Consider the following 27186-nt stretch of genomic DNA (forward strand, 5'->3'; position numbering starts at 1 on the left):
TGACTGGGCAGTAAAGGTAATGCTAGAAACCAGCTGAGGCTTTGATCAGTGAAGAATTTAAAGTGAAAACCGGTTGAAAGAGCAATTTCGCTATTCCAGTATGGAAGACAGAGAATCGCCTTTATTTATTTATTTTTTTTATTTGTAAGAAAATTGATATGCTGTCTCACAGATTGCTTGGGAAAAGCGTAAAACACCATCGCTTTAAACCTAGACTGTGTGCCACTCAAGCATTCTGCTTTTATTAACATTGTTGAGTGCCATTCCTTAATAACAAACCACTATGCAACAGACCACAGGTTCGAGCACAAAAAAAAACTTGTTGAATGTGATTCTATACTGAACACTGTGCACTGTACTATGTCGCACATTAAAATAACTCGTCACAGACATAACGTTGTGACTTACCAAGATACTTTGTTGGACGAGTTGGTACATATTCACTATTAATTTAAACAGCGATAACACGAAGACAAAGGACAAGATAACCACAGTACAAGCGCTTGTACTGATTGTTTCGTTTTCGCCATGTTTGTTTTTATCTGGGCCTTGGAGTAAAGGCATAGGCATAGTTGTGAGTCAGCGCTTGTACTGTGGCTTCGTTTTATCTTGTCCTATGTCTTCGTGTTCGCGCTGTTTTAATTAATAATGAATAACATTGTGAACAAGAAAACGCAAATTAACCACTTCACTCCAGCTTCACAACACGCATTGTTACTTGAGGAGACTTTCCTTTTGTCGAGTGTGCTTGGAAGCCAAGTTTTTCTTTGAAAGGGAAGTGGAGTCGTACAATGGCATATATATTCACGATGCTGCTGGTAAGTTCCAAGTTGTGCATTTTGCATCCCTTTAGGCCTGGAGGTTTCAGCTGCAGGAAAGAAGAAAACTATGTGAGGTTTTTTTTCTGCACTGTGCTCACACTGAAGCAGTGAGTGAACATATTTTCGAGCAGCGTCACAATTCTTGTTGAGGGTGTCCCACGGAAACGACAACCCTTCCATATTCACATGGATTGTCAGTAATGACTCGAGGGGAAAAAGTTAACTCAAAAATGTCAATAGAAAATTCGAGCAACTAGCGCATTTTGTTTTCTTGACGAACTTCCTGGCGAGGCACCCAGCAATGTAGAAAATTAATTTCATGTCACTCCTTTCTTCATCATACTGTGGTCATATTTTTATAGCACTTAACACTTTGCATTCTGCTTGTAGGTTTCCAATATTCATTAGTTTGTCCACCTGTCTCTGCTGTCTCAACATCTATCCTCTGCATAACCGCTGGGGATTTAGGGGCTCAGTACTCCAGCAGGCAATTTGCCAGATTCGGGAGTCCTCGTGATTCACGAATTCCATCATGTTGATAGACAGTAGGAGCTCGACGGGCATCATATGATCACTGCTGCCAAACATTTTATGCAAGACTCCAAACAACAGTTCCAAAACGTCTTGGCACTACCCCGGCACCTGAATCGCACTTCACCAGTCAGATACCAAAAGGAGGGCCAGTGCATGTATAGCTGGACTTACAGTTGCAAAGCAAGTGATATGCCTTCTAGTTTTTTGCTATTTTGGGAGCTGTTTTACTTGGTACACAATCATCTGAAGCTTCTTATCACACTGAACGATATTCAAAATCCATTTTACGTAACATCAATAGCTATATCAAACTGTAAAAATAATAAGAAATGCCGCTGGTAGGAGTGCAGCTTATCATGCTGTTGACGCTTTAGCAGACGATATGAATGTGGCAATTTCTTGCTCTGTTCACTCAACAAGCATATAGCATTAACAGTGCACCAATTTCAAAAAACAGTTGCTGGTAAACTTTATTTCAGTTAGAAACACTGTCTATGTAAATATTTACAAGCTTGTTATGAGAACGGCCAAGTAGAAAGTGACATGTGCTGCATTGATAGGATACACCTCGCTATGCCAATTTTGTCATCATGTAGCAGAGAAGCAGTGAACTACTCCAGTCGGTACACCTACTTATCTAGCCACCGTACCTGTATGCGATGTGATTACAGTGCACTCAGCTGTGAGTTGATAAAACGCTGCTGAATTTGCCCCTTCTGCACTGCTCACGACAGATGTTTGTTTTGCTGCTGGCCATGAGATAAGCATCAAGGACTGCTGGCAGCGTGACTTTTCGGTGCCTCGGCTGCAGCACTGGCAAGCAGTAGTAATACATAGCTTTGTTGCGAGAATCGCAGAAGGCATGAACCTGACAACCTTTACTCAATCGCCTATGTGACCGCTGTAATCACAGTGCATTCAGGCAGATGGAGCATGCTGTCACATGGTGTTTCTTAAACTTTAAGGGCTTTCATTTTTGCCAAATGAAAAGAGCTATGCTAAAGCTACCTTGTTGAAAACACCTAGGTTGGACTACTTTTGTGACAACTCTCTTCACATCTGAGTGTTATAGTGATATTTAAAAAGTTAATTAGTTAAAATTGAGCAATCATCAAGTAGACAGAACAAAAAACACTTCCAATGGGTACATACATGACTCACAACATTTACTTGATTTCATTTGGGAAAGATGCTTAAGTATTTTTTTTATCCTTGTCCATCTTAGCTGGGACACCCTGTGTGTGTGTGTGTGTGTGTGTGTGTGTGTGTGTGTGTGTGTGTGTGTGTGTGTGTGTGTGTGTGTGTGTGTGTGTGTGTGTGTGTGTGTGTGTGTGTGTGTGTGTGTGTGCGTGCGTGCGTGCGTGCGTGCGTGCGTGCGTGTGTGAGAGAGAGAGAGAGAGATGACTTTCTGCTTTTGTCTTTTGTATTATGTTGTACTATACCTTATATATTGTTACATTTACTGTGCTTATTGCATGACATTTTTGAAAATCCACTTTGTGCTTTGCCTTTCTTGATTTAAGCACATAAGGTCCCTAGTAGTATATGGAAATAAATAAATAAAAATAAGTTTCCACCCAAAAAGAAAAGGCCATAGTGTAGGTGTTTAATGTAATCTGAGAGAATATTGCAAATTTCAGTCCTTGGCTCATTTCTACTTGCAAGCTCTTGCTGCATCTGTTTTCTATTTCACTCTGGAGTGGGAAATTCATCATTTACTTTTTTTTTTTTCAACCTGCAATTTTGTTGGACTGATAGTTTTCACTGTTTAAGTCTGCCTTCAAGTGCCTGTCTTTGTCATGTTTTTTTTTTTATCTGATTAATGAATGGTGTGATTTCGCTTCTTGCAGGTATCCGTTCTTAAAGACAGTTATTGTGGACAGTGAAAAGGCACTGCCGTGAGTTACTTATTTGTTCATTGGTGCACTGGGCACAAAATTACTTTTGGCACCAACATTTTGGCTTAGGTGGATGTGATGGCTAATGAAGCAGTTGGCTCACAAAGTTTTTGTGCTCCTGAGATGCCTTAGTAATGTGAACTTATTTGTAGAAATGTCTTTGAATAGCTTCATTCTGCACAGATTCAAGTCCTCATAGAGCCATCTAAAGCTGCCCCCCGGAAACAGGCCTGAAAAGTCACTGACCTGTTCAAGCCATAAGTTTATGTGCAAGTTAAAAGTAAAAATGAAATTACTTCAGTGATCTACCTTCTTACAGTTCATCATGCTGAAAAGTGGGTCTCAATTTGAAGTTGTTTGCTTCATGGGTTACTGATGTAGATTCAAGTATTTGAGCCATTTAGAGTTGTTCGTGTAAGCATTCATTTTATGCATTTGTATGTGTGATGTATGTAACCTTGATGCAGGGGCTGCATCAACTGGCGGGAGATTCTGCAAGGAGGAAGTGCTGACTTGGCGGAAGCAATGAGGAGAGTCAGTATTGATGACCCTGTCACCATTGTGTTCACTTCTGTGAGTGGTGCCTCTTTATTTATGTGGTTTTCTCATTCATGGGCAAGGTGACTGGAACAGGGGAACGAAATCCTTAACCATGCATTATTCAATGCCACCGACTCTCATTAAGACGATGTGCATGAAATGGTAAAAAGAGGACGAGGTAAATGGTAATTTAGTGAAAGTGAGGGCGTTATGAAGTTGTTATGATACATAATGTAGGGGTAAAGTAAAGTTTGCTGCATGCAAACAATATGAGTAAATTGATGCTGCTGTACTTGCAGTAGATTGCACAGCCTGAGAGAACAGCTGAAAAAAGCAGCAGCACTTAGTCAACTTCAGTAATTACTGAAATTTAGCAGTGTCTATTATGGGAGCTTTTTTTGCAACATGCGCCTGCACCTCCTCAAAATATGCTCTCTTTTAGTTTGCTATAAGGAAGATGGTATTTCTAGTCTCTTACCATTTTTCATAACATATTGATTATGTAAGACATTGTGTGTCCTCCTTGACATTTTCTTTATTGTCCAGTGGTGCCAGTAATATGTGACTTTTAAACCTTTGAAAGTTGCAAACCCAAAGTGACGGAGTCACTAGAGTGAGTACAGGTTAAGTATGTTTCGAGCCGTTTTCCTTTAGCAACCAGGAACTATGACATCTTGTACAAAGACTGAGTCATGATATGCATTAGCTGTATACTGGCTACCTACACTGGAACATTGACTTGCAGTTAACAGTGTGTGTACTGAATTGTAATGAAATACATAGGCATTATAATAGAATTTTACGGATAACTGGGCGCTTTATATATGTTTTTAGTGCCATTCACCCTTAAACTGCCTTGCCACTCAGACCTGCCGTCATGAATTATCAAGTTGGGTAGACAGTAGAATTTTTATTGCATTTAGTTTTTTAGAAGTCTGTATTCTTTGTTATGTATTATAAATCACAGAGAAGAATTCATTAGCACACAGTAATGGCAAAATTTCAGGGGACTTCTGTTTGATTTTGTAATTTTTTCAAAATTTGAATTTTGAACTCTAGTAAAGTTTGTGAACACAATAGCTGCATTCGATTGAGCCGTGGTTCTCTGCACCGGCGCAACCGGTTCACCATGCGCTGCACCAAAGCGCTCGATTCACAGCGTTCCCTGCACCACCGTCCGCGATTGATTTTGGTGCAGTTGTGGTGCCGCTGTGGTGCAAAGAACCGTGGCACCTTCCAAGGGGGAGGTGCAGAAAAGTGATGCACATGTTGACGGCGCTAGCAGATGATGCGTGCTGCCAATGAGATGCTTGTAAACATTGATTGATTGATAGGGACATTTTTTTCTGTCGTCGATCCGGCGTCATTTTCCATGAAAATGGCGAGTTCCTCTAAGGTCTCTTGAGACAACTTGAATATCTTCCGAAGTTCAAAGCAGTTCAAAGTTCTTCCGAAGCACTTTGCTTCTACGGGAACTCGGTTGCTGTCTGTTCGAACCAGTTGATCGGTCTCGGTCTGAACCACGATATGCAATAACTTTATTGCCGCAAAGGAAAGCACGGCGTCGGGTTCCTCTACCTAACTGTCGGAAGACTCCAGAAATGTAATAAAAATGACTTCGACAATGTTGTCGTCCATGACCTCGCGAGGCACGACAATAGCCACACCGCGAGAACTTACAGCTCGTGGCCAACAGGAACAAGGGAGCAGACGACAAGGCTCGATTAAAAATGCCGCACCAGTAATGTGTGGCGCTGCTGACACGCTGCACCTGAACCAAAGAACTGAAACTGCACCTCACCGGCACCTGACTGGTACCAGCGGAACTTTTTCAGAATTGGTGCCGAGAACCACTGCAGTTCTGAATCAAACAGACCTAGTATCTCACTACCTAATGAAAGTAGAGTAATGATTGTTTTTGTTTTGCTTTTTTTTTTGCATAAAGTAAAATATGCGCAGCACACAATATTGCAAGCAAATTTTAAAATTTTTCATTTGAACTTTTTTAGAATGACACTTTGTATTACCACTGTATTGCCATGCACAGACCACAGCTGAAACTCAGTGTGCAATAAAATAAAACGTAATCATCCAATAAAAAGGTGCTTTCAACACTGTGCTCCTTAGTCTTTCTAGTATTTATCTTTGCATATAATGACAAGTTATTGTTGAGTGGTTATTTTCCTCTTTCTTTTACAAACATTATATTGGTTTTTGTAACTTGTAAATACCGCTGTTAACAGGGATATTTATACCACTATAAGTGATACTCCGACATATCTTGAGTACCTTTATATGTAGGGGTTGGCTTGTGTGCCAAACGAAGACTGCATGAAAGCAAAGAAGTATGAATTATCTTTGCAAATCGTTATATCACCATGACTGGCAGCAGGAATGACCAGGGAATCTTGATTTTCTCTTGTGTAACACATAATAATTGAGACCTTCCAAGCACCTTATTCAGTTGCCACATATTGTCTTTTCAGGGGACCACTGGTACACCAAAGGCAGCTATGCTTTCCCACCATGGATTTGTGAACAATTCAATTATGTATGACCATGCTGCACCTGATCTTCAGGTGAAGCCTTTTGCTTTGTTACTGGTGTGCCTGCAAAACTCAAAACTTGTTTATGCAGTAAGGTGATGAGTCTATTAGTAATCCTATTAGTGACTCTATTAGTAGTCTTTAAACCTAACGCAACACATCTCATAACAGCAATAAATTTCCGGAGTCCTCCACTACGGCGTCTCTCATAGCCTGAGTCGCTTTGGGACGTTAAACCCCACAAACCAACCAACCAACCAACATTTTTTAAATTGAGAAGATAGTTTTAGGGACACCGCTTCTTGTGGAACACTTAAAGCTCAAAATTTATTCAGCAGCCAGCTTACAAAAGAGCCGCAGATTTTTTTTTTTAGAAACATGGATTATTTTTTACAAATACCTACATTTCTCAACCTCCTAGTATGCAGCTTATTGCAAGCCTGCCACCACTTACAAGAATGTTTTTAGATTAGAACCAGCCATTTTGAGACCAGATTCCCATCATCAGTAACTGTAAAGTCAATGCAGGCACATGAACTTACCACCTCTGAGAGAAGGCAGGAGGTTGCATGCATGAAATGGTCGCACGGAATGTGAGAGAATCATGGACCAGTATTTTTCTGGATCTGGGAACAGCATTCATAGAGATGTCCTGTCTATTGGTCTGAATGCGAATGCACTGCTTCATGAGGTCAACCTGGTTCACCATTCACTGCGTTGTTGAATTGAGAAGGGCTGATAACCCTGGCTTCGCCTGTAAGTTCGGAGGGTGATATCAAAATCCAGCCTTCCAAGACCCTTGGATTTCAAATTAGACACACTGCCCCTAGGCCATACAGGTATGTTTGCATGGCGTGGTTAAAGCGGGGCTTTATATCTATGTCACTCCTGCCAACGTAGTCAACACGCATCACAGTCCTCCTTACAAGTGTGCCTTTGTCAGTGATGCAAGAAGGCAATGATGCCACTTACATCTACCAACTACCAAGGTAATGAAATAATGAAATAAAACAGCGCAACGAACGGGACGAAACATGAAGAAAGGGAGACAAAGACACAGGCGCTGACTAACAACTGAAATTTTATTCCAAAGCAGGACACATATATAAGGTACAAAGAGAGGGGTGTGGCCAAATGCGATCCTGCACAATCACCGAAACAGTGTAGTCATGTCCAAGAGTAAAATACGATAAAAAGGTGAAAAACCGAAAAGACTAAAAGCGATAAAAACCACGGTGTAGGAGGCCGGGATGGAAAGTAAAACCGGTGAAACAGATATATACATAGCCTATATCTATATACATCTATATATATATCTATATACATAGATATATATACAAACGAGGACGACAACACGCACAGGCGGCGTCCAACAGGGAGCACAGAAGAGTGGTCGTAATACCCTACATTCATGAGGTCAGCCACCGCCTCAAAAAAGTTGCGAAACGTTCAGGGGTTGACGTCATCTTTTCAGCGCCTAATAAGCTTTCCGCCCTTTGCGCGAAGGTAAACAAACCTCTGATCACCCGTGGATGTGGGCTGACTCATTCGGAACAACTCGTCCCCTGCAAAACCGGCGTCGTCTACTCCCTGCCCGTATCCTGTGGGAAGAGATACATTGGCCAGACAGGCAGGTGTCTCAACATTAGGCTTCAAGAGCACAAGAAAAACGTAAACAGTATTGCAATTTCCGGGCACCTCGCCATGCACTGCAAAAAGTGTAAACATAACGATGATGATCCGGACAAAACCTGTTACCCACATTTCAATCGCTGCACAATTCTTGCTAGAGGATGGGATAGGATATCCAGGGAAATCGCAGAAGCGTTCGAAATCCACAGCGCAAATGAGCAATGTGTGAGTGCACCCTCCCTGTGCTTGTCGCAAAAAGAATTGGATTTTCTCAGAGGCAGGGTAAATGTTTAACTTTTTTCTTGAATGCCCCTCTCTGCTACTTTTGTTAATCACCTTGTGCCACGATTTTAGTCCTGTGTTTTTGTTTTTTTACCGTTATATTTTAATGCTTTTACTTGCCTTTTTGGCTATGTATATATCTGTTTTACCGGTTTTACTTTCCGTCCCGGCCTCCTACACCGTGGTTTTTATCGCTTATAGTCTTTTCGGCTTTTTCACCTTTTTATCGTATTTTACTCTTGGACATGACTACACTGTTTCGGTGATTGTGCAGGATCGCATTTGGCCACACCCCTCTCTTTGTACCTTATATATGTGTCTTGCTTCGGAATAAAATTTCAGTTGTTAGTCAGCGCCTGTGTCTTTGTCACCCTTTCTTCGTGTTTCGTCCCGTTCGTTGCGCTGTTTTATTTCATTATGCAGTACCAACTAGCCCGGCATCTTGCACTTCTGTACCAAGGTAAACCGTGCCAAACTAGTGCTTTTGCATGCTATGCTAGGTTTAGCCACATTAGATGTTTCAAATATTTAGAGCAGAAGGTCCGCTCTCTAGGCTGCAACTCCCGAGTTCACCAGGGCCTGCAAATGACTCAGCTATTCACAAGGCATTCAAAGGACAGTTTAATGAAAATTAGATGCTCTCTCTAAATACATACTGCAGTTTACGCTCTTTTTTGCATAATTGTCAGTAGTGTCAAAGGGTCTTATGCATGGCAGTTCCTCACCCTTCTCTGTTATGCTAGCAATACACAGATTTTCGTAACACAATTAATACTTTCCTTTTTTTTTTTTACCTTTTAAGCTACAAAAAATACCCTGTGATTCTCACATCTCACTGCTGCTTTGAATTGTATCCACTTTCTTGAGATGAGAAAGTGTTGCCATTGCCAAGGAGCTGAAGAGTAATGGTGGTACTGTAGCTACGTCGCTAGTACAAAACTACCTAGTAGAGCCATAATTCCTGCATGATACAAAAATATCCAATTTTCAGTTTCGTTAGTGGTGTATAAACTGTATGAATTGATGCATGGCAGATACATGCTAGGTTGCCTCATGATCCACGTGTCTTCTGTAGTGTATTCTCTGTACGCCTCAAGCACTGCATCACTGAAAGCTACCTATCAGCAGCGACAGGAAGCCCAGACAGGGCACATTCTCCGCGTGCATGAAGATTATTTTTGCATCACATAGTCCAAAAAGGAAGGGAACTGATCGAAAGTGGGCATGCATTCAATGTCACAGCTGCGTGGGACGGCTCAATTTAAATTCGTGCGAAGCGATTACTGCAGACAAGTGATCCTCAAGCCCGGCTCCGCCATGGAGCTTATTATGATTCCCCTCCCTTTTTTCGTGCTTTGAAAGCAATGGTTACGCTTATGCAATGTTTCGAGAAGAACCTGACAAGTCTAGTTTGTCTTCCTGGAGTGCAACTGGTGGCTGCTTCGCACGCCCAATCATGCGGCTGTTGAGAGAGGCGCGCGCAACAGGCATTTTGGCAGCATGCTTGTAAAGAGATGGATGTGGTGAACTCTACTCGGCGATACTTTCCACCCCCTTTATTGTATTTGTCAAGGTTGCAGAGTGTTATTGAAGTAGCAAGAGAGCACTGTTTGTAGGTACAAGCAGGATGGTTTGCAGTAGAGCTAGCTTTTTGTGCGGCTCTCCCTTCTCAACGCCTATTCAAACGTAGCATGATAAACGCTCTAGTGAAGAGCTCTGCATAATTGGCCTGCCAGCACAGCAAGTGAAAATCACACATGACATCACGGTTGTGGAGTGAGCAGTTACTGCTTTTTAACGTAAACTTAAGAAGCTGGTGTGACAACCAGTCGTTTGCTGTTACAGTTGCCTCCTTGCGTTGTCAGGAACGCTGTTCACCTGTCTTTTTGCAACACCCACGGTACTGCATATTGGAGGCCGCGCTTGGTCTTAAACAATAAGAACACTTCAGTGCATGCAGAATTATTACTCACCTCTTCAACCTGCATGTTAGATTTTGCATTTCATAGGTTTGAAAACTTTGTGCCGTGCAGTTACCTGACTTGCATTGTACCCAGGTTGAAATGAAAAGCAGGAAAGCAAAGAAAAAAAAAAGTTACTTTTGATGTCTCTCAGATATTCCTGGCTTAGAGCATCTGTGAACTGCTGGAAATATTTCGGGTAGTTATAATGGGCTCCTCAGGTCATTTGATATGTCACCATTAACCCTTTCACTGCCGTGTTTTTTTTTGGGACTGCTGCACATGACCTGCTGGGTTATTCTGCATGTTATCCAAGATTTTTGACATGTTAGTTTTGTCGAAATTTTAGGCTAGTAATGCACTACGATGCTCTGCAAGACATGTTTGGTAAATATTTTTTATTACGCTCAGCAGGTTTCCGCTTGTTGACTGTTTTTATGGGCAGCAGTATCACTTTCTCACTGCCTTAGTTTGACAAGGTTTTTAGCTCAGCTGCTTCATCATTGTCACTTTCATTTGAGTAAGAATTCATTGGCAGTTTTTCATTTTCTTCTCCTGTCAAACCGTCGACACACGTAGCACACTGTCTCGCCATGGATGCAGTGCTGGCGATGAGAAAGTGATGTGGTGTTGTTGATGGTGATGATGCGGGTGGAGAAACATCCTATCCATACATTGTTTCAAATTTACTCTGCAAGATTTATGTGTTTATGTGTCTTCTTCACAGACGGTGCGACATGTCCACATCATTATTGTTATGCTAGTAGTATCTGGAGTGGCAGGGAGTAAGTTAAAACGGCAACACGAGTATGCTCGGGAGTGGCAGGGGTGGTGTGAGTGTAGTCTCCCCGAGGTATGTCGGGAGTGTGGCTGCAGAGTCTGCTGTTTTTTGTTGGCTTCTAAGGACAGCCATCTTTAGTAAATTTTTGAGAAAACGAAGCAAATGTGCATCAACAAACTAGCTGCAAGAGTTTAGTTTTCAAAATGAGTCCAGGACAATGTAATATCAGAACTTTCCTGCCAAATGCTTGCCAATTAAACACAAATGGGAAGGTAAAGTACGGGAACCTTAAATAAAAGCCGCAGTCGGAACATATGTTCCACGTTAGCACCAAACCATCTCAAAGCTGTTACACTTGTACTAATATTACAAGTTCATGCCTGCTAAGAACCGCATTATTTTTACAAGTAAGGGAGCTGCAGCATGGCCATTCTACAAATACTACGTACAACGAATGATATTTCATAGCTAACTGAAATAGGAGAGACATTGTGCAAAATCTAGAATGGGTGGCAAGCACACATTAGCACATTAGCAAATTAGCTCTGCACAAAAGACACACACTTGTCAGTTGTGATGAGTAAAATAATTATGCAACTTTCTTTCGCATACAACTATGAAAGCAGTGCTCAGAATGCACTGATGGTGCTTGACTGGTACACCTGACGTAACTATTAATATTCCACAGCAACACCATTAAACAATGCAGTAAATATTAAGAAAGTAACGGGACGATTATAGCTGTCATTTTTTTCTACAAATGGGGACAATCCATTGTTGTCTTTGCTCCCGTTCATAAAAGAGGCCAGAAAACTTGTCGAAACATGTTCGGGAAAAGCTTTTGTAGCTGTTCGAATGCCTCTCAAAAGTCACTACACAACAGTTTCTTTTAATTATTTTTATTTGACCAAGACTTTACATGAAATAAATAGCTGAATTATTAAGATTTTTCATACTCTGCAACGTTCAACTGCATTGTAATGCGAGGAAAGGCTGCCTGAAGGCCCATCTGCATTTTGTGGTGCCGACGACATGCGGTGCAAGTTCCACGTTGCTGAGGGCATTGCAGTAACCACCTTTGTATAGTGGCTAGGCAGAATGCACAATCCCTACTTCAACGTGTGCTTTGTGTCCTGATCTTCTGTAGTAGCTACAGCTTTGCAAGAAAGCAAACTGCTTCGCAACTTTCACATATACTCATTTACAAGATTGAAAGGAGAAAGTGCTTGTACTCTCGTGCAAAAATGTTTCACATGATTTTTGTTTGTGACGGCCTGCAGCAGCTTCACCCTAAGAAATAACTGACTTTGCTAATTGGCTTACTATGGTATTTTCTCCTCACGCTTCTCATGATATCAGTCTTTTATCTATTGTAAAGCATAGAAAGTACTATACCTTTGTTTGAATCTGTAGATAATTTCATATCATATGCTTATACGATGGAGTGACTGCTTGCCAATGCATTTATGTTGCCGACTCTTTGTGGTTGCAGCGGCTAGTCCTATGCAGCCCGTTGCCATTCTTTCATGTTTTCGGCATGACTACAACCCTAGGATTGACTGTTGTGCGAGGCCACTGTTCTGTGATTCCATGTGCTGGCTATAGCACTAAGGAGATTCTCAAGTCTATTCATACCTATAGGTGGGTAAGTTTACTTGCTGTTATATACTGTTGTGCAGTGCTGGATGATACTCTTGTTCTTCTTTTATGTGTTTAGTGTTCTTTACTGTAATCAGTTTTCCATAATTTGTACTCAAAGGGGACCAGAAATTTCTAAAACTTTTGCAGAGTTCAAATCATTTGATTGGTTTGGTTTGTGGGGTTTAACGTCCCAAAGCGACTCAGGCTATGAGAGACACTGTAAGGGGGGCTCTGGAAATTTCGACCACTTGGGGTTCTTTAACGTGCACTGACATCGCACAGCACATGGGCCCCTGGCTTTTTGCCACCATGAAAAGCGGCCACGGTGGCCGGGATTCAATCCCGCATCCTTGGGCAGAGTATTTGAGCGCCCTAACCAGTGCACCACCAGAGCTGGGCGAATTTGAGTATTGAGTACAGTATATTAAAATGCATGATTTTGACAGCACCAAAGCATCAGATCATACAAACAAAGTGTTTGAATTAACCCTTTAATCACCAACCTGAAGCAGTACTCACCATGGGCGATTGTACTGATATCGCTAACGAGGAGATTTATTCATCCAGCCCGATATTGCACAGCTCCCATTGCCAAAGCAGGGGATGGAACTTTTGAGACAGCATCCCTGGTTTTGGGATCGACAGCCATGGCTGGCAATTGCAAGGAGTACGAATTCTGCTTCAGCTGCCTACAAAAGTTGTGATCCAAAGCAATTCATGCCGTGAGTTGCGTGTATGTACTATAGGGGCTGCCGCAGTCGAAACGACGGCAGCCAATTGCTGTCAGAGTTATAATGCATTTTGCATTGGGACTAATACGTATAAAATTATAATAAATGGGAGAACCATAGAGCTCAATAAATGTTGTTTGCAAGCACATTTAAAAAGGCCAGAAGCGATTGGAGGGAATTATTTGTGCAATATTTTAGGAGGCACTTCAGACTCCTTTAGAGCGATAAGGCGAAAGGCTTTGAAGCTAGTTTTACTGTGGTGTTTGAGAGACCCATGCCGTGACACAGGGCAGGAGAGCAGCTTCTTTGGTGCTGGATTCGAAGTCAGTGCTTCACTTGGCAGTGATGGCGCGCGCTCGTTGCGCCACTTTGTCTTCAGAGCTGCAAGCAGATGATATGTGGCAGTGTTCGGCGCGCGGCTGCGGTCGGCCACGTTTCCTCCTGGAGATGGGATGAGTCGTCATCATCGCACCCCTACATTGCCTTGGAGACAACAGGAATGCTAGACAAGGAGAATTAAGATATGTTTCTCATGAGCCCGTTGTGGTATGGTTGGTTGGCGCGCTTGGCTGGTGATCGAAGGGGTAGAAGTTCGATTCTCGCTGGAGGACAGTTTTTTTTTAAAGGTTAAACAGCCCATAATCCAAGAAAGGTGTCTTGTGTTGGATTGGCTTTGGATTTGTCTAAGCATGACAGACCTTGCGGACCATAGAGTTTCTTACTCTTACCTAGAGGGAAAGCTGTGCTGCCGTCTATGGGAGTTTACATGGAGTTTCCAGACGGCCAGTTCAGCCACCATGGGCGCTCAAAGCATCATGGGCCGAAGAGCTACCGAGTGCAGAACTACAACTTTTGGCCAAAACTAATGGAAAGATAAACGTTGTTCTACAGTAAATAATGTCCTAAGATTGAATATTGTGACTATAAATTGCAAAAAGAGAAAGAAACAGCATGTCAGTGTGAGATTTATCCAATATAAGCTGTGGTTCTTTCTCCTATTGGCTTAATTTTGAGCAGCATAAATATAAATATTGCGCACTTAATAGGCAAATTTTGAAATAAAAAAACGTTATGAAAATATTTATGGTTGTTCAGTCCCTTAAGGAAGTTTTTAGTGGCATTTTGGGAAATGCAAAACATTTCTTGGCGACGTCTGCTTTTGCGCCTTCGCTACTATGGCTTTCGCGGTCTATATATGCACCTTCAGATGATGCTGATGACGAAAAAGAAACATCGCAGTAACGCCACTTCAAGTACCTGAGAAAATCCGACTGTCCCGCAACAAGTAGCACACCGGCCCATGATTCTTAGCGCGCCCATGGTGGCTGAAGTGCAGCGCCCTCAGCTTTCCCTCTAGTTAGTGTAAGGAACTCTATGTTGCGGACAGATCCTGCACATGTAACTGATGAGCCAAAAAAAGGCTTTCATCTTAAAAATGCTCTGTGTACATGACGTATCAACCTCCTGCCAGCCTTTTAAATCACCAGTGGAGAGAGAAATGAAAGAAGTGAGTAAAGCATATATTGCAGACTAGCTCAAGCTGTTAGGAAGCTTTTCTGGCTACAAAGAACCACATAAATTGTTCTAATGCTTTTTTTATGAAAACAAGCAGGTACTTACCATCAAGCCTTTTTGTCAGTAATTAAGCATGTCAATCCTACATCAGACAAAATCATGCTTGGAAGCATTATGGAAATGATGCGCTGAAGGAGAGCTGATTAGAAACCTTCTCAAGGGTATTGAGAAGCCATACAAGGACTATTGCCAACATATTCAAATTAAAGAAGCCCCAGCATCACTCCAAACAAAAACATGAGGAGGCAGCACAGAGCGAAACAAAGAAGCCGAAGGAGAAAAGGCTGCCTTTCAGTGCCATTTGTCCTTCATGAAGGCACTGCTGGCCAGTGCCTAGGAACTTTTAAACACATGCCTATGATAAAAAAAATGAGAATGGTTCAACGCTGCTGAACCGAATGTGTGTCCTTCTTCGTCGTCTTCTTCTTCTTCGTCTTCTTCTTTTTCTTCATCATCTTTGTCTTCTTCTTAGTATTCTTCCTCTTCATCTTCTTCTTCGTCCTCATCTTTTTCACGGCTGTTCAAGGTTATTCGTGACTGTGGTTATGGACTACGCGACAGGCCGAAACCTGTTGTAATGTTGTTTTCGCAACAAATATTAGTTGTGGTTTAGCTCTGGTTACCCCTAGTTGAATTGCGAAAGCAACAGCGGAAGCCTTTTTTGCCTGCTTTATTAATCCCCTATCACGCCCTATCTGTGTAATGTGCTACATTATTGTGGACACATAAGCTTATCCTTTAAGGGTACGACACGAGAGCATAAGCTACCAGCCCACATATAAAGTCACGCTTCAACCAAGCCGTATGGACATGTCTGCATGTCATAGGGGTAACGAGAATACAAACAGTTCTGGCAGGCTGATTCTGATATCACCCTCCCATATAAAAGGAGTGACCCGAGTTCTCAGTTCCTGCCCATGGCATAGGGGTAACGTGAATTCAAATGTCATGACAGGCAGATTTTTTTATGAGGAGACCGTAGCTACACCTCTGCACGGTGTAGCTGCGGCCACCCGAGGTCTCGCGTTGGCTGTTGCAGTATTGCTTTCACAATAAAAGGGATATGCTCAAGATAGGGAATGGAAATGTGCTTCTCATTGATGTGCCTCAAACTAGTGGCAGTGCTTGAGCGCTGCCACTAGTTAGGGGGTAGACTCCACATTTGAGTCTATCAAGCCAAAATAGAAAAGGCTTTCAAACAAGCTTGACGTTCAATTAGGAAGTGCAGACTCAAGCACTGTTTGCTGCCAGTCTATTGCGAATTGTCGCTCAGGTCACCTGTGTTATTTTGAACATCCGTACATGTATGTCAGGAATAGGAAATTGTAATTATTAAAAGATTTGAGCCTAGAAACGTGCTCCAGAACATAAATTGGATGTTCCAAAACGTATTTCATGGCTTCAAAGCTGCTCCTAAATGGCTTTATTACTACTCCCTGAGCTACTACAAAATGCTTGAGCCTGCTTCCACTCCTGTTTTTGGAACTTTCAGCAGTCATCGCATAATGGCATCACATGAAAAATATTAGTGGCGGTGTTGTCGTTAGAAAAAAAGCTGCTTCCTTTTCTGACTGCAGCGCTGCTGACGATCTGAAAATTTTTTCAAATAGTAACTCTGGCTTTATATGTGACATGCATGCACTGAGAAGAGGCTGATGTCTAAGAGCGGCAGCATGCACTGAGGGCACCTTCGTGAGCAGTTTTTTTTTTTTTTAACCTTTGTGCTAATTTTACCAGAAACTAATGAAGTAGTATATTTTCAGAATCAGAATTACATTGGAAAAACTTTACGGCTTAAAAAAAATTTGGTGACTTTGGTATGTTTCTGGGGAGGTTATTTGGCGGTTAAAGGGTTAAACATGCTTGAAATAATGAGACTTTATTGTGTTCGAATGGCAGCAGGGTGTCAAAATTCACAAGCAATGTAGTACAGCCTTGCTTATGAGCAACTTTTACTCAAGTTAGTATATACACTTGTTGTTTTTAGCATGACCAGTCAAAAAAGCACAGTCGTTTCTGGGCATTAATTTGTTATGTGTTGTGTTACAGATACTGTTGGTCAGGCATCCTAACAATGCCTTGCACATAGTTGTTGGATCGGCTGACGCAGCCATTGATAAGGAGAGACAAAGCTCGTGCTTCAGGAGTCCATGTCAAAAGTGCCCTTTCTTGTTAGAACGTTGGCTATATATATACAGCTCAGCTCACGTGACTGATGATGAGTGAACCGAATCAAAGGAAGACAAATGCAAGCACAATCCAAAGAATAAAAACCAGAACAGCACGAAATCGAAACTAGAACAGAATAGATAAAACACACAATGTAACAATAATCACAGTGAAGATTGTGAGCATGTGGTTCCTTCATTGTTAGATAGAGAGCAGGGAAAACGGAATGCTTGGTAGCACAAAGTTGAAAAGGGTAGAAGGAAAAGCGGATGCTTTTGTTGAAACAGTGTTTAGCAAATTGGGGCTTTCCTCCTGCCTCTTTTTCAAAGTTATGCTATACATAGCTGGTATCCTCTGAAGTCAACAAGGCATCCATAATCAATGGAAAATGGTGCAGATATATATTATCTTAAATGTCAACTTTTGGCGTTTTTAAGAAACCTTACAAATATTGTTACAGTGGAGTCATTGCACAACGCAGACCGGACGCTTGTCGATTATTGGGGTATAGCGCTGTTTGTTTTATTTCTGTTAACTGTTCATCACATTTTATTGCAGCCAAGCTGCTTTTATGGAACAGAAGTTAGAATTATGACAAACCTGCTTGGTGTCAGGTCTGTTCGACATAATAGTAAATATGGCAGTGCACTGCATGTGTTGACTGCTTCACCAGGCATGAATGTGAATTTCAACTGCTCTCTGTACTATAGCAAGTGCAGCAGTATTTATACCTGTGTGTTAAAAGTTTTACAGGCAGCATCAATATTGCTACACTGGCTATAAATGTTAGCATTTATATTTTTGGCTCCATGGCGATCAGCTAACGTGGAGTAGTCAGTGAATATGCACTATTGAGCATTAATTTGATAGCGTCCAAAGGGTTTGCCGTGCAGGCCACATACATCCAAAAATGCACAAGCAGAAGCGACAGGGCACTTTATATTAATTAAGGCAGTGCAGTAAAGCAGTATTAATATTGATAACTTTTTATTGGTTACTAGTTTACAAGGCCATATTTGCAGTAGAACTTCAGTTCTAAAGAGTGGCTGATGCTGTTCTTGTTTTGCTTCCACTCACTGTACGAACTGTGAGAATCCATCATGACAAACAGCATGAAGCTAGTTGGCTTTTTGAATGCACTTAGCTTCTAAAACTTCGAGGATAAGCTGTCACTTCTATCTAGTACTAGAGCTCAACAACTGATTAGTTAGTTTTGTGATTAATTCTTTAGAGCTTAGATTATTTTTAACTGATTAATTGCTAGGAGGTATGGCAGATGTTCAAAGCATGCCTCTCATAATTACACACGCATTTGCTTGGAGATATCTTCTGCATTTAAATGACCTGCCTTCTTTTCCAGAAACAAACTATATAGCTTTTTTTTTTCTTCACTGGCAGCGAACTCGGCACATGAAGAAAACATCACTTAAACCATAAACTTTGAGTGCTACAATAGAAGACAAGAAATTGGCTGTTGTGCATGCATACTTATGAATTAAGTTTGGGTTTTAGGCGTAGTTGAAATATGTCTGGTTGATGAAATTCCTGTTGCTAAAACCATGAACGGAAGTTTTTTTGCTTGCCCCTGTAACCTGTAAGTTTCTTAACATAGTCAAAGTATTTGAGGCTGACAGCAAAGACAGATGGAAGAATTTTCAGCTGTGCTATGTCAATCTCTTGCACTATACCTTTAACAAGAAAACTGGGACATGAAATATGCAGTTTGATTATATTTTTACTCTAGACATTGTGAACAAAAACATCTAATTAACTTACTAGTTCAGTGAATACTTAGATGCAGGTGGTTAACAGATTGAGTTATAAATTTTTATTGATATCCAGCCCTATTGCACATAGTCAACATGATCAAGTTGTGTCAGTTTTATTCAGTATTTAGAGGGTTTATACATTGACTGAAAGCCAATAGAAGGCTTGGCTATATGTGTACGTTATTGTCACATGTTCGCAGTGCAGATCACACAAAGCTAATGACGCACAATGCAAAAGTGTCGGTAAACCCTAGTATAAAAAACAGCATATGTAACAAAGCTGTAGACTGAGTGCACATGAATGATGTACTGCTGCCTTGCATTTCCTAACCTGCGTTGCTACAAAGCAGCAATGCAGGCAATAGGATCAAGGGATATTATGCACTGTAAAACATGAAAAAGAAAGCATAGAAATAAATTTTAAAAAGTACATGACAAGCAAATTGAGCATTACAATTCAATGGCCTGATAACCGTGTAAGAAATAAAATGCCTAAGGAGGTGACATGAGCCTTGAAACTGTAAAAAAAATGACAAACAATATCAGTTTTCTAAAATCCTGATTTTGAAGTCGTCATTAAAGCCCACAGCATGCTTCTGCAAAATACTCTGAGCTTTAAAAAATGACAATTTTAAGCATATATGGTTCAAGTTGCAGCATCAGTCAAACATTTTTCATCAAGTACCTTCGCTTTATGGAAGTTTTGATAATATTTTCAATAATAGTTTCGGCAAACTTGATGTGGTTGTTTTCAGTACACCTCAGTGCCAGTCTAGACCTTTCCTTTTTTTCATTAAGCTCGATACATTGGCAATTCAGTCAAATGTGAGGTAATTACTGCCATGTTCTCTTTTCTTCCCTACTTTGTTGTTTACTTATGATTAATGAAATGACTATAAGCATTTATTAGCTTTGGGATGTGTGGTTGGCCTTTGCCTACTTAGGACAGACTATTTTACGGTATATTTCCTCCACAATGCAATAACTGATGCATATTTGAAATCAGCATTCAGTGTTGTAGCTGCATAAGGTTCAGAAAACCCTATAGTGTTGCCCCTTAAAATAAGTTGCTTGAATTAACGAACCTGTTCTGCTAGTTTTTGACAGAAATCATTATGAAATCCCTTACAGCTCATTTCAATGTTTTTACCTTTTCTTGTTTTTCTGTGATTTGTGGAGTATACAACAAGTCTGAGTTGTAAAGGGTTGATTGCAAGGGGAGTATGCTACTGTGCTATTTTTATTTTAATTTCCTGATGTAGAATTAGTCAGTCCATTCTTTTGCTGACAATTAATAGAAGTTAGCTGCACATTTAATTCATTGTCAAATTCCCATAAAGTGACTACTAGTGCTGTACATCTTGTACTCATTTTTTCACCTTCTTTTTTCTGTCTACTTTTTTTCAGGTGTTCACAGGTTGCGGGTGCGCCAACCATGATTTCCGACATCATCAATCATGAAGACTTCCACAAATTTGATCTTTCTAGCCTTACTAGGGGTACGTGCTTTTGCTTGTAATTGCCATCTACTTTTTTAAGCATGTTTTTGCATGTGTACTATCGCAATGACAGAGCACATGGCATGCTGTACCATCAGCGGTGACCTAGCACACGCCAGCCAGTTCAACTCCAATACAAAGCTTTGCAGTCGCTAGGCAAACTGACGTTTTCGATCGGAGCCACCGTAGTGGCGCAGTCATGCTCTAGCTTTCTGACGCTATCACGACATGTGCGTGTTCGGAGTGCATAACTAACCAGTGCATGTTAAATGGCCTGTCACTCAGAGTATGATTTCCACTGCAAACTAAAAAGACTTAGGTCAGTAGCCTAGTTCTTACACCATGGGCAAATAGAACGCATATGCAGAACGCCCTTTCTGATCATCTTTATTTTTTCTTCCATGTTTTCTTTTTTTTTTATTTTGTATAGACCTTTTCATGACCCTGAGAGAAATCGGTTTGACTGGGCTGTGAAGCAGGCGTGGGGGGAGAATCCACAGCTTTTGCCTGTACTATGAGCACAGCCCAGTCTCCAATATGGCAGCGCCCTTTGGCTGATTTTGAAAAGGTCTATATGCAGATCTGCAGACTCGCACAGGCGGTACATGCACTTGATGCTTTCGTTCTTTAGTACAGACAACTAACCACATTGTTTCCGAGAGACTTGAAGTATTTATCTTGCACTGGCCAGAACTGAAACTTGGAACATGCATGGGTTGCGATAGTGTCATCCAGAACTAAAGCCCCTCCTATCCGGGACGAGATTTCAGCACCATGGCAGTACTATTCCAAGTGCCGATTCATCTAGTGACAGTCAAGGCATATCGAAGTTGGACACAAATCCTCGAATTAGCGGGCCAACACTAGACTGCACTGATTGTGTGGAAAACCACGTGCTCTGCTGTTTGCATTCCTTTTCATAGTGATAGTACATCGTGGAAATGGTTTATGATACCATTTGAACTATATGAAACTTTTGATTCTATTTTTCCACCTTTGCTTTTTCAATTGGAGCAGTTATAATGGGAGGCAATGCAGTGACACCAGAAATGAGGAAATTGGCACGAGAAAAGTTTAAAGCTGATGTCTGGGTGAGTACTCCCAGGTGGTATATTTTGCATTAGTGTATATGCAGCAGTTCTATAGTTGCATATTGTTTATAGGATATCTTATTGTTACATTTATTCTATTTTTTTTTCACGTCAGGGTTAATGCTCTAGATCTCGAGGACTATCTTGTGGCATATCATAATGGCAGTTCACTTTTGTGAGCATCAAAAATTGCCCTTTTAGTTGTATTCAAAAGTTATACGAAAATATAGGTTTCTGACAGGCAGTTAAGGTTTGCAGCTTCTGCTAAATCATGCATTATTATGCACATGTACAGACATACACAAACAGAGCACACTGTTGTGTTCAAGGTCCAATCATGCTTATCCTACCGGCAGTGAGGAAAAGCTGTGCATGTAGATTAGCGGGGATCATTATCAACTGGCGCATACTGGCTAGCTTCTAGGGACTAGAGCACTGCACGGTCTCAGGGTGGCCCAAAAGCAGCCCAGGTCGGGACGTGAGCTTTTTTTTGTAGGCATGGGCCAAGCCCGAGCCTGAAGTTGCATTCCCAGGCCAACTCAGGCTCAAGTTGAGGGCCTGGGTCAGGCTTGGGCTTGTGCATAGAGGGCCGATGCCTGGCTTTTGATGCACTATTGTAAAGTTAAGTACACTTGGAGCATTACATCAGCGACACGGATGGCGCAAGCTGGAAGTGGTGTGCACTAGGAAAAAAGTTGAGGTTTACTGACTAATTTATTTACTTTTATCCTGCTGCGGTGGCTCATTGGTTAAGGCGCTCGACTGTTGAGCCGGAGTACCCAGGTTTGATCGTAGCCCCGATGGCTGCATTTTGATCGAAGCGGAAAGCATGGTACTCAGGTACCGTGTGGTGCCAGTGCATGTTAAAGAAGCCTAGGTGGTCCAAATGATCCGGAGCCCTCTGCTCATAGTCTGAGCTGCCTGGGGATGTATGCAAGCCCTACTGCTTTTCGTCTCTACTGAAAGGTAACCAGTTCATTCATGAATTCAATCCATGAAATCATCTCATTAAAAAAAAATGTCATCCCACTGGCTGCAAAGACACTTTAATAATTATTATTTAAACTTTGCTAGCCATAAAATATCACTTAATAAATATCTTGAGAGAATGCAAAGTAGTTTATTATGCGTGTATGCAACCATTTAATTTGGCTCTTGAAACTTCCAAGTTCCTCCATGTTATTTTTACTAGCTGACCAGGTATCACTTCCTTTCATGTTAAAAAAAAAATTAATAAATTCTTTAAGCATTACTGCAATTTCTGCCTCTTTGTTGGCCAGTTCCTTATTTCTGTGGGAGGAGTCTACTTGCTCAAACTGAACAATTTACCTTATGCGCTACTGTGAGAATGGTCTTGGGCTGAGCTTCACTTCAAACGTGCTGAGCCGGGCTCAGTAGAACGATAATTCAGTGGGCCTACGCCGGGCCGCAGGCCTGGGCTAGGCTTGAATGGGGCTCAGGCCCCAGACCGAGGTTCGTGCAGTGCTCTAGTAGGGACCACTGGTTTCCAATTCCCGTTAGGCGACATGTAATATAGTGCCAGGAGGTCATAGCAGGCATTGTATATTTCTGTCTGCACCTCTATGGTAAAACCTCGTTAATTCAAGCCCTCACTCCCTAATTCGAAAACCCGGATTGTTTGCACTGCCAGCAAAGTCATAAACAAGCACATGTAAGCCTGTAGTGGTGGAGAATTTTTAATTCTGATGCTGCAGGGCTCACACTGCTTAATCCCAATGGGCTCCCAAAAGGAGTCAAGTTGAATTATGGCTTGCACAGCTCGTGATCACTAAACTGTACCCTCTCTCAAGCCTGAGTTTCATAACGAATTCTTGGCGCATGCTTCTGAAGTGTGCACAATGGCAGCATGATGACTATCAGCCTAATGACTATCATTAGGCTGAGAAACAGTCCTGCCACATAGTTTTGGCTGTTTGGGTTTCCAAGCTTCGCTGCCAACATGCATCTATGGTGGCTACCAGCCAATGCACCAGCCAGCCAGCTAGCCAAGTCACCCTCTGCTTGTGGTTTGAGACACTCATTTGTGTGTATACCTGATCCTGTCTTGGTTTTTTTTTTTGGAAGGCAACTCGTCACTATGTGCCAAAGTGCATTTACCTTCTGTCCGTCTGCATGGCTTTTTCATTTTTCTAGTGCGCTGAAAGTACACAATTGTAATGTGTTCACTGTTCCTGTGGTGAAGCCACCTCACATACGACTACAACGCTTGTGAGGAGTCTCCACCGCTTCTGCGTTTCATTGTGCAAGAGGGGCCAGATGCTCATAACATTATAGAAATTCTGCTTCGACGCTGTCAAGATTGTGCACAACTGCAAAAAATTGCTGGCACTGTGCAGTTCTTGTCTTAAAAGCAGACGACCAACCAACCAGTACCTGGTTTTTCAGCAAGACACTTTATTGGTGCAAATGGCATTTCGCAATTTTTTGAGGCCATTTGTTAGTTCAGCCTTCGACTAAATGCGGCATTCTTCTATACTCCGTTTCATACATCAGGTGCAACGCAGCGAAAGCTACGCAAGTAGTCCGCAAGAAAAGAAACAGGAGGCGTATCACTACGCGCTCGTTCTGTAGGCGAGTGGTTCCTGCCGAAACGGGCTCTATTCCGGGCATACACGTTTGCAATAACATGCTTCGCATGCTTAGACATCTTCACAGAGTGGATCTTATAAAAAAAATGCGCACCAAAGAACCATTTTCTCAAAAAGAGATGCGCAGTGTGGTGGGCACAGCCAGCACCATCTGGTGGCACAGCTGGCAAGGTTGCGGGGTAGCAAAACGCGGCACGAACAAAAACGACTTAAAAAAACACACAAATTAGCCGAATCCGACCTTTTCTCCCTAAAAAAGGTGTTTTTTATGAAGTTTATGGCAAACGTAAAATGTATTAAGCTTGCAGAAAAAGCAACTATTATTTTCTCTCGTCAAGAGCAGGCACTATTTTTTATCGCGGATGCGGAGAGTGCAAACAAGAGCTGTAGCTTTGGTAGTGTTGCACTTGATGTATGAAATGGAGTATAGTGCCTTGAAGTTTGAATTAATGCAGTTCACTTGACTGTCTCTGTGTTTCATTTTGCAATATGCTCTTGTTGCTTCCAGTAAGTGGCTGTGCTCTATTTTGAGCTAAGGTATAACATTGCTTAGTGCGCAGATCTTATGAATGAATTCATCTCTTTAATAGGTTGGCTATGGGGCTACAGAGACAACCACAGCAGCTACATTAGTGACAGAGAGAGATCCTGAAAGCAAGCAGGACACAACAGTGGGAAAGCCAATGGGCTACGTTGAGGTAAGAGAGATAAGAAGACGTGATGTGTTGTCAGATGCCACATTTTGGTGGGGAACAATTAACTTCACCAAGAAAAAAACTCACTCAAACAATTTGTTGACTGCATTCTTTCTCCATGTAGATTGGTAAGCATGGATGAATATGTAGTGTGACAAAAACTTACATTTTAACAACAGTAAATATTGCAGGCTGTGTATTTGTTGAATGCCTTGCATGAAGGCTCAGAAAGCTTGCTGCATAATGAGAAGTGACAGCTGCATTGTCTCTAAAGTACTGTATTTACTCGATTATAAGTACCTCCTTTTTTCCACGATTGCAATACCCAATGTGAGCGGGGAGCTAAGTTTAAAAAAAGGCTAAACTACCTCTTCCCCCCCCCCCCCCCCTCTTTTCACGTTGATAGCTTAACGAGAAGGGCGCGAGAAATAACAGTTTATTTGGCAAACATCTTCGGCAAACACAATTATAGTGCACTTGAAGTCCAAGCTGTGACAGCCCTCTTCAAACTCCTTCCGACTTCCGTTACGGATCCCAAACTGCTGACTCCAAACAAAGCTAGCAGGCCCGCGATGCCTGTGAAAGCTGCCAAAATTTGCCAAATGGCCGCCGACTCCAGGTCCACGTGACAACACGCTGATCAAGTAATCGGGGTCGCTTTTGGCCAGCTTTTGCCATCATGCGCCACCACCTATTGTGTAGTGTCAGAATGCAGCAACACGTGAAGCTGGAGGCCCCGCCGCACCTCAAGTCTCCAGCAGCTGCGGGTAGACTCTTTGTGCTCTCTTCCTCACAAAAAAGGGTTGCTTAGATTCGCATGCAAACTTTTTTTGTGCAAATTCTTTTGCAAAGTTAGTGAGGTTACTAGAATCACGAAAATATGGTAGTAGTGATGGTTGTGCAGGCGAGGGAAAGTACTCGGAAGAACTGATATCACAGTGTCGAGGAATGTGCCTTAAATTTTAATCCACTTGTCATGTATGCCTCCCTTTTCTCATCCTTGATCTGTTTGACTGGCCTCTCTCTTTGAAATCTCAATTTTGGAGAGCTCAGAAAGTAGTGGAAGTGGAAAAATGTGCGTCTATCAATTCTCTATGTTGAAAAACTTGTGAGTTAAGAATGCTATACTATCACAGAACTTTGACAGTGCTCAGGATCATTGTAGTGTGAATTTCAGTGAAGTTTGTTGTGGTGTGTACGTATTAAAAAATATGTACTTCATATTTTTTACATACAAGTACTATATGTACTTGTACCTCATGTTTTCATTTTACTGCGTGAACCTACATTTAGGTCAGTATAAAATGTCACTGCCTGTCCAAAAATTGTCTGAAACTTTGTTTTAATTGGCACTTTGGCCTAGTAGCTGCTTCACAATGCTGTACATTACATTACAGCAAGATCTCAGCATTTTCAGTCATTCTTCATGAACAGATTTTTATTTATTTATTTATTTTTGTTTGGAAGAGGGGGGGAGGGGGGTAACATATTTTGCTCCCGTGAAATTTTACCAGTATTTGTCAGATATTTTTCTACACTAGGGCTTGCTGGTTTACTTTTGTTCACGAATTTATTCACTATATTTGTAGCACCATTGTTATGTGCTAAAAGCAATCCTCTATGCAGGAAGCGTTGCCTAATCCTTGTTAATTGCTTTCAGAAGCATCATTTGGATAGCTTCACTGAAAGCAGTGCTCTGTTGCATTCATAATATAGTACCTTCTGTCTTTTAAGTCAGAGACCCAAATTCAGTGTCCTTGGAATTTTTCATTCTTGTGGGCTTTTGTTTTTGGTACCTCTTATGCAACAAACGCTGCGTGACTGTTTAGGAGTAGCACTGTAGGATTTGTCCCAGATAAACGCCAAGACTGTAGACCAGCCTCTGCCTTCCATTTCATTTTGCTTCACATGTTGACCACAGCAAGTTTTCATTTTCATGAAAGACAGGCACATCTAGAGGTCACTAAGATGTTTTTATTTTGCCATGCATTTTGCCAGCACCGAAAGACAGTAACAAATCTGCCCTCTAGCACAATAAGCAGTATACTTACTTTGTTACTCTTCTGTTCGCTGTACTGAGTTGCTCAGCTAAACCTGAACTGCCTGTAGGAAATATTGTGTGCAACCATGGTCCTCTTTCTATTTTAAGTTAGAGCACTGAACCTTAATTAGGCCATTCTTAAAGTATAGTGCATCCAAGCATTCCTGTACTTCTGTGCACAGTAAAAAGAGCATGAAAACTGCAAAAACCATGCCATCTGCTCACAACATACTGCGGACTATTTAATATGTATATAGGCATTAAGAGGTAAGTTTTCTCTATATCTTATTAATTCTGTTACAAAGCCTGTATCTGTAATTTTCTGTAATTATGGTATTCCTAATGTGACCTGCACGTGACTAAAATATTGG

General features: G+C 41.6%; 1 protein-coding gene across 2 annotated transcripts in view; it reads left to right on the forward strand.

Moving 5' to 3' along the window:
- LOC146203742 (medium-chain acyl-CoA ligase ACSF2, mitochondrial-like) overlaps nucleotides 1–27186 on the forward strand; it is a 145335-nt gene that overhangs the window by 99580 nt on the left and 18569 nt on the right. For both annotated transcript variants that reach the window (XM_084588918.1, XM_084588919.1), the window contains exons 6-12: nucleotides 3206–3253; nucleotides 3721–3826; nucleotides 6280–6372; nucleotides 12488–12636; nucleotides 20288–20379; nucleotides 21397–21470; nucleotides 24670–24777. In XM_084588918.1, coding sequence (XP_084445044.1) covers nucleotides 3206–3253; nucleotides 3721–3826; nucleotides 6280–6372; nucleotides 12488–12636; nucleotides 20288–20379; nucleotides 21397–21470; nucleotides 24670–24777 — 670 coding nt within the window. The remainder of the gene's footprint in view (nucleotides 1–3205; nucleotides 3254–3720; nucleotides 3827–6279; nucleotides 6373–12487; nucleotides 12637–20287; nucleotides 20380–21396; nucleotides 21471–24669; nucleotides 24778–27186) is intronic.

The sequence above is a fragment of the Amblyomma maculatum genome, chromosome 1 (assembly GCF_055883805.1).
Source record: "Amblyomma maculatum isolate TAMU_Amacu chromosome 1, ASM5588380v1, whole genome shotgun sequence".
Taxonomy (NCBI): domain Eukaryota; kingdom Metazoa; phylum Arthropoda; class Arachnida; order Ixodida; family Ixodidae; genus Amblyomma; species Amblyomma maculatum.